General features: G+C 36.5%; 2 protein-coding genes across 2 annotated transcripts; one reads left to right on the top strand and one right to left on the bottom strand.

Moving 5' to 3' along the window:
* Positions 1-884: 884 nt before the first annotated feature.
* Positions 885-2973, bottom strand: LOC110917839. Its single transcript, XM_022162277.2, has 2 exons — positions 2130-2973; positions 885-2032 (listed from the first exon to the last, which is right to left on the bottom strand). Exons 1-2 carry the CDS (start codon positions 2971-2973, stop codon positions 885-887), a joined length of 1992 nt encoding a protein of 663 aa, XP_022017969.1.
* A 1460-nt stretch (positions 2974-4433) lies between these two features.
* On the top strand, positions 4434-4991 carry LOC110918829 (ATP-dependent Clp protease ATP-binding subunit ClpA homolog CD4B, chloroplastic). Its single transcript, XM_022163109.1, has 2 exons — positions 4434-4787; positions 4869-4991. The coding sequence occupies exons 1-2, from the start codon at positions 4434-4436 to the stop codon at positions 4989-4991; spliced, it is 477 nt and encodes a 158-aa protein (XP_022018801.1).
* Positions 4992-7106: the final 2115 nt, after the last annotated feature.

Here is a 7106-nt window from a genome sequence, read left to right as displayed (position 1 = left end):
AGGCAGAATATATTTCAGCAACCAGTGCAGCATGTCAATGTATTTGGCTTAGTAGAATCTTGGAAGACTTGGGCATAAAGCAAGAAAATGCTACTACAATATGGTGTGACAGTCAATCAGCAATCAATTTGTCCAGAAATCCAGTTACACATAGCAAGGCCAAGCATATTGAATTGAAATATCACTTCATAAGAGACATGGTAAATCAAGAGAAAGTGATACTGAGGTTTTGCAACACAAGAGAACAAATTGCAGATTGTATGACCAAAGCCTTGGCACGTGAAAAGTTTGTGAGTCTTCGATTTCAGTTGGGAGTGCAGGAGTTTGAATCAAGGGGAGGTATTACGGAATGATTCAATACTCCAGGGTTATGCACGTGACAATTTGAGCACATGTTAGATTGAATCAATCTCCTTATTTCTTGGCTTTCAGTTTATCTTTTAACGTCATTATTTAGAATTAGAATAAGTCCTAGTTTTCTGCTTTTCAGTTTGTTACCGTTGTTATGCTGGCTATTTAAGTGCAGCACTTGTTCTTGTTTATGTATTCACAAACAGCAATAATAAAAGCCTTGAGATTGATTCATTTATTCTTCGTGAGTTTTCTATTGTATTCTGATATCAACAGTTTACCCATTTATTACCATCAAATTCCATCAATTATGGTTACATATAATCTTTGCTATGCAAAATCAATTATGAAGTACCTAAAAATGCAATCAAGAACACTGAATCTTGATATTGAATTGTAGGCCATCAGGTATGTTTTTCATTTAATTACCCACCCAGCACACCCCAAAGGAACTGGGATAATTAACTTCAAACAAAAATGAATTACATTACAAAAGTGAACACACAAAATAGAACAAACATATTATATATATATCAGTTACTCATACGCTCACAACAATCGTAATGAACTGCAAATTTACAATTTAAACACTTAAAGATCATTCTAAATTGGAGACGATTGTCATAGTAGTGACAATCATTGCTGGCACAATGACCGTCGTCTTCAATCCCTTGAACGAATGAAAGGGGGTGTGGATGCACTTTAGTATTCTCATATCTGCCCCCAAACTTCACATTTACAAACTCATAAACGCCTGTGGGATATTCGTCATATGTTTCATACTGAAGTATTGAGGGAGCACAAGCTGTATGCATAGACTGCATACATTCATGACAGTGATAGAATGGCTTCTCAGGATTAAGTTCTCTCTCGCAAACTTCACAAAAATAGTCACTCTTATGGTTCTCAATCGGAAAGTAACTCAGCTTCATAGGATGCTTGTCGCACTTGTTCCTAGTTGTCTCCGGTATAAACAAAGCACACTTGACGTGTAGACGAAAATCATTACAAGTACGGCAATCAAATGAAAGATTCGGATAAAAATACCCGCACATACGACATGTATCATGCAAAGATTCGTGATTAACCAAAGAAAGTAGGTGATTTGGGTGAGAAGTATGAGTGATTTCTTTAGGTAAGAAGGCGCAGTGAATGTCAATGATGCAGTTGTTGCAATCCATACAACAGTAGGCAAATCCATTACAATGTAACTTACAAATATCACATTCGAACACCCCAAAAAACTTACGAGGAGGGGCTTTTGAATGGAGAATCAGGGTGTGCTGTTGGTGAGCAAAGTGGCCATTCAGTTTAGCAGGTAGCCGGGAGCACCACTCGTGGAGCACAAAGTTGCATTGCCCCTCACTGTCACACACGTAAATTGGGCCACTCGTAATTGGCCTCACACACCCATCACACAAAAGTTGAATCCTCTTCATTGGGTCATGATAGGATATTGGTTTTATTCTAGAAAAGGTGGGGTTTGTGATATCCTCTAGAATTAGTGGGTGCTGATGAATAATACCTTGTGCTTTGTAGGTGTTCTTGTTAGAAACTTCTAACGTACTTAATCCTTTTTCCATGGAAAACAAGTGTTTTAGTATGCTATAAGATGGATCTGGAAACGGAAGATGAAGTAGATCAAGATGTTCATCATCTTTGTAGTTTTTACTGCTTGTACCTGATGAAAACAACATTGTAATGTTAAATGAGCATAAACCAATAGCATATATAGAAAAAAAAAACTATAACCATATTAGGTAGGTAGTTAGGTCTACCTGGAGACTTGAGGATTGACAAGAATGGCTCGTCTCTTGATGTTACGCAATCTAGATGGGTATAGTATCTGCATTTCTCGCATTTATACATCCAAAAATTTGATTGACCAATAAACTCATTATGACATACTCTACACCGTGGCCAGTTTTTAGAACTTTGATCATCGATTGGAAAGGAATAAGCAAGGGTGAGATGATGGATATGGGAGAAGACATCATTTGTAGTATCTTGGATTTGCAACTTTTGTGGTAGAAAAGCACAATCACTATGAATCATTTTAGACCAGAGACAAATGGAACAATGATAGAAGTTCCCCTTATGTTCCTTCCCACATGCATCACACTTGGCTAAAAGTTGTTTTGAGATGCAACTTAGTGGGTGTTTGTGGATAGGATGATGGATGACATTTTTTTGTAGCACTTTCGTACCACAATTTACATCAAAATAAAAATAACAACGATCACAACAATAACACAAATCTCCAGACTTATGATACCTACCACAAATTTTACAGTTCCAGTTGCCCATCCAGAACGTCGATTGGGTGAGGTCAAGAGCATGACCAACCTCACAAACGTCTTCCAATCTTTGTGGAAGCTCTGCACAAAATTTATGAACAGAGTAATCACTACAATGACAACAAGAGTAGTAATACCTATGATACCAGTTGATTTCTTCCCCACATCTGGAACACAAACATTGAAAGTCTTGGTTTGCAATTAAAACATCATCATTCTCCTCCTCGTCTTCTTCAGACTCTTCTTCACGTCGCAGTTGCTCCGACCACAAGTCTATAAGACTAAATGGATGTTCATGTTCAAATATCATATTTTCTTTCATCATTTTCTAATAAAGATAAAGTAGTATGAGAAGAAGAAATAGACACAAAATAAGAGAGAAAATCAAAGGAGAGTTTAATAGTTTGAAAGATAGTACAATGGAAGATGAAAATATGATCTAGCATTTATAGGCATAATACCTCTGATGATGATAATTAAAGAAATTGTAAAAATGCTAAAGCAAGGTATCTTATAAAGGGAAAATGAAGTTTGACTGAAGTCATGAATCATTCCAATTGAAACATGTCTATTACACTTGTATTACGTGGAAAGAAAAGGTTGTAATTAATTGATATTAATTTTGATGCTTTCTTCTTTTCTTTTCTTTTCTTTTCTTTTTTTTTTTTCTTTTCTTTTCTTTTCTTTTATTGTTAGTTTGAAAAAAAAAAACATAAGAATTTCTCTTTTCTCTTTAGAGAAACGTTTCCTACAAGTGATACGTTTAATATCACATTAATTCTATTGTTTTGGGGTTTTTAAATTTAATTTATTTTTGTAGCTTGCCATTATAAGATTTGTATTTTATGAATATGTTTCTTCTTCTATAAAGATTCAGGATTTTTGTACATTGTTAATTTCTAGTTCAGGATTTTATAGTTATATGGTGTCCTTGCATTTCAATTAAATATGTTAGCTTTAGGGTTGGTTGATGAGTTGATGTTGTCTTATATAATTGTTATTCTCGTTATATTATGTAGAATTCATAAAAGCTAGTTTCACACCCATATTGCAACCGAAAGCCAAAACCCAACATTATGAAGTTGTTATACACTCAAAAGAGTATCGACATGTGTTTTAAATCGATCAAAAACGATATAAACTAATACTGGTAACCTCACGATTGTACCAATACTGTTACTGTTGTTGTTCAATACAACTTCATTTTAAACATTATTCGGTCGGAATCAAAACGAAATTTGTATTGACAACCATAAAAACGAATATTGGTACAGTTACCAAAGTTGTTCAGACGATATCAGTTCAGTTCGTCGTGATAATAAATAAAAGAGTAAATTACAAAAATCGTCCTTTATGTATGTCACTTATTGCAAACAGTGTCCTTTGTCTTCAATAATTACAGAAAACGTACTCAATGTTTACAAAACCTTACACATTATGTCTTTTAGCCTTACCTCAGTTAATTTTCATGGTTAAGTCTGACCAATTGGACCCCACATAAGGGCATCTTAGTCATTTTATCCTAAATATTAAAATAAATAATCAGAAAAATAAAAATAATAAATAATAAATACATTAACCTGGGTTGCGAGAGAACATAGGGCATAACATCAGGTTTATCATGGAAGATTACCCCCTTCGTTATGGACACAGAGTTCGCCGGCGTGCCCTAACCACCACCACCACCACAGCCCCTAACCACCGTCACATTTGGGAATTCAACCTCAACGACATCGATTCAAAACCCTGGATACCAAATTGAAGCCCTAGATCTGTAATTGAAGCATGAGATCTGTGGGTGGAACGAGATTCGGATTCGATCTCGATTATGATGAGAAAGATAGCAGTTACAGCCGAATTAAAAGCTTAGTTACGGAAGAATTTAAACAGTATTTCAGGCCGGAGTTTTTAAACCGATTGGATGATATGATAGTGTTTGGACGGTTGACTAAACTGGAAGTCAAAGAAATAGCTGATATAATGTTGAAGGAAGTATTTGAACGGTTAAAGGGTAAAGAAATACAACTTCAGGTGACTGATAGATTTAGGGATAGAGTGGTGGATGTTGATTCTGACAGTAACGTGACGGTTTTGAATGCTAGCGGTGGAGCTCCGCCAGAGTTGTTATCGGAACCGATTGTAGTGTAAGTTTAGATGCTTTATGTTCGTTGTGTCATTGGGTTTTGATTTGATTACTTTTGTTGAGTTTATTTCCGGCAGGCGGTTGTGGACGACGATGGCTGGAGGTTGGCAGAGATTGCAGGCGAGATGGTGGTGATTCCGATGATGGTGTCTAAGGGAAGCGGTGGACGGTGGTTGGGGTGGGAATGGTGGTTGGAGTAAAGGGTGTGGTGGTGGCGGCTAGGTGAGTAAGTGTGTTGTCTGTGTATGCATGTATATATAAAATATTTTTTAACATAATTATTTATCTAGGGTAAAATGTCTAATATACCCTCATGTGGAGTCCAATTGCTCAAATTTAACTATGAAAATGATGTAGAGCGTGATACGGAAACGAAGATCAAACACGTTGATTCTACGAATACCCGTGTAGTTCTTCTCCAACCCCCAAATTGCAACCCAAAGGGCACAGAATTTGAAGTGAAAATGAGTTATGTCAAAATTCAAGTCTGATTGATCACATTACTAGAGCAACATATAAATAGGAACAGAAATTTGAAATGGGCCTAAAAAAGACAACGGGCCAAACACACGCCCAAAAACAAAATGCCCAAAACTGTTCAAAAAACATAAAAAAGTAAATAATTAATAAAAACGTAGGCGGTTTGCAGCAAGATGGAGCTCGTTCACACGTTCGTTTCGCCTGGTCACACGCCCAAAACGGACCCCCGTAGCCCAAGTTAGAGCCATTTTAATGAAGCCCCTTTTGTTACACGGTCTTGGGCCTCCAAATACAAAATAGCCATCTCTTCCACACTTGGGCCCGCATCAGAAAATTAACTGAGTTAAGGCTAAAGGACATAATGTGTAAGGTTTTGTAAACATAGAGTACGCTTTTTGTAATTCTTAAAGACAAATGACACAGTTTGCAATAAGTGACATACATAAAGAATGATTTTTGTAATTTACTCTAAATAAAAAAATCAATTATATTTGACCCGTTCGATTTTGACCAAAATTTTTATCAAAACGTAAAAGAAAAAAAAGTAAACACACCACAACGGTATAACTGGAACTTGTTTGAGTGTCTCGCATAGGAAGAATGTGAAATCTCACAAAGATATATAAGTGTCGATTTATACTTCTAAAGGTGTTGACCGCTCGGTTCAGAGGCTCTATTTAGAAACAACTCGTGTGAGTGTTACCAGAGCTAAACACAAATTATGGTCTATGAAAACAAAATCCAAACCAAAACACCTCAAATGTTTAAAATACAAGTGAATAAAGCATTAACACTACGCACAAAAAATTAAACTTGGGTCTTCATATGCAGCTTGATTCTTCCATGGTTGAGTTTTTGTCAAAGTCAACGTTTTTTTTAAGTGGAATGTAAATAGAATAGCGAAACTATAAACCCTATATAATACAAGTTAGAGGAGGAAAACTTAGAACAAATTAGAAAATACAAATCTCTAATCACACGTAATGGGCATTATAGAGGCATGAAAAAGTTTGATAACGCCCTCATCACCATTCCCATGGACATTATATGAGCATGAAGGGGGAGGAACATTTCTAGAATAATGCCCAAAAAGAAGAAAAAAATGGAAAATTATTGAATGAAATGGACATTAAGGGGCATTAACCGTTACACGTTTTATGAAGGGGTGTTATGATTTTGATGTGACGAAAAATGCCTCTTAAAGGGCATTAACCATTACCCATATTCTAATAATTACACAATATTTAATATTTACCAAAATACATGCCTAATTGTATGTGAGTCAGAGGGAAGAGAGAGGAGAAAGAAATGATGTTTTTATGTTTGTGAATGGGTAAAGAGAGAGAAAGCAGCTCAGGCGAAGGGGTCTAGGCGAAGGGGTCTGGGAGCGGGGACAACATCAGGGAGGTGAGGTGGCACCCTCCCCCGTTGGGGAACACCGCTCCCCCGTTCGAATATCGGTGCACACAACAACTCATCTTCACTCTCCATTTTCGACCATTGGAATGTTGTAGCCGTTGAACGGTCACAAAAAAAAAAAAAAATAATAAATTAATTATTAAAAACCTATTTAAACCATTTCTCCATTTAAAAATATCACACAACTCAAATGCTTTTCTAATCTCTTTAACCAGTCTTCATTTTATACCAAAAATCATGGATCCGAGCCGACCGAACCCGCCATCATCTTTCCCAGCACATCCGCTACTCCCTCAACCCAACTCCTACTCATATGCCCCACGACACCGATGGATCCGTATTCGTTTGGAGGTTTTAGTCAAGACCAAAACACGTGGCTAACGCAATACCAACACCACCATGTTGCCAATAGGAAA

The sequence above is a fragment of the Helianthus annuus genome, chromosome 16, assembly GCF_002127325.2.
Source record: "Helianthus annuus cultivar XRQ/B chromosome 16, HanXRQr2.0-SUNRISE, whole genome shotgun sequence".
In the NCBI taxonomy this organism is placed as follows: domain Eukaryota; kingdom Viridiplantae; phylum Streptophyta; class Magnoliopsida; order Asterales; family Asteraceae; genus Helianthus; species Helianthus annuus.
The sequence above is the reverse complement of the archived record's forward strand: the minus strand, read 5'-3'. Positions and strand labels throughout refer to the sequence as shown.

Excerpts from the sequence above, each read along its gene's own strand:
- LOC110917839 (XM_022162277.2), bottom strand. The coding sequence starts at position 2,973 with ATGATGAAAGAAAATATGATATTTGAACATGAACATCCATTTAGTCTT. Across the intron at positions 2,033-2,129 it reads GTCAATCCTCAAGTCTCCAG|GTACAAGCAGTAAAAACTAC; the intron begins GTAGACCTAACT and ends TGTTTTCATCAG.
- LOC110918829 (XM_022163109.1), top strand. The coding sequence starts at position 4,434 with ATGAGATCTGTGGGTGGAACGAGATTCGGATTCGATCTCGATTATGAT. Across the intron at positions 4,788-4,868 it reads AGTTGTTATCGGAACCGATT|GCGGTTGTGGACGACGATGG; the intron begins GTAGTGTAAGTT and ends TATTTCCGGCAG.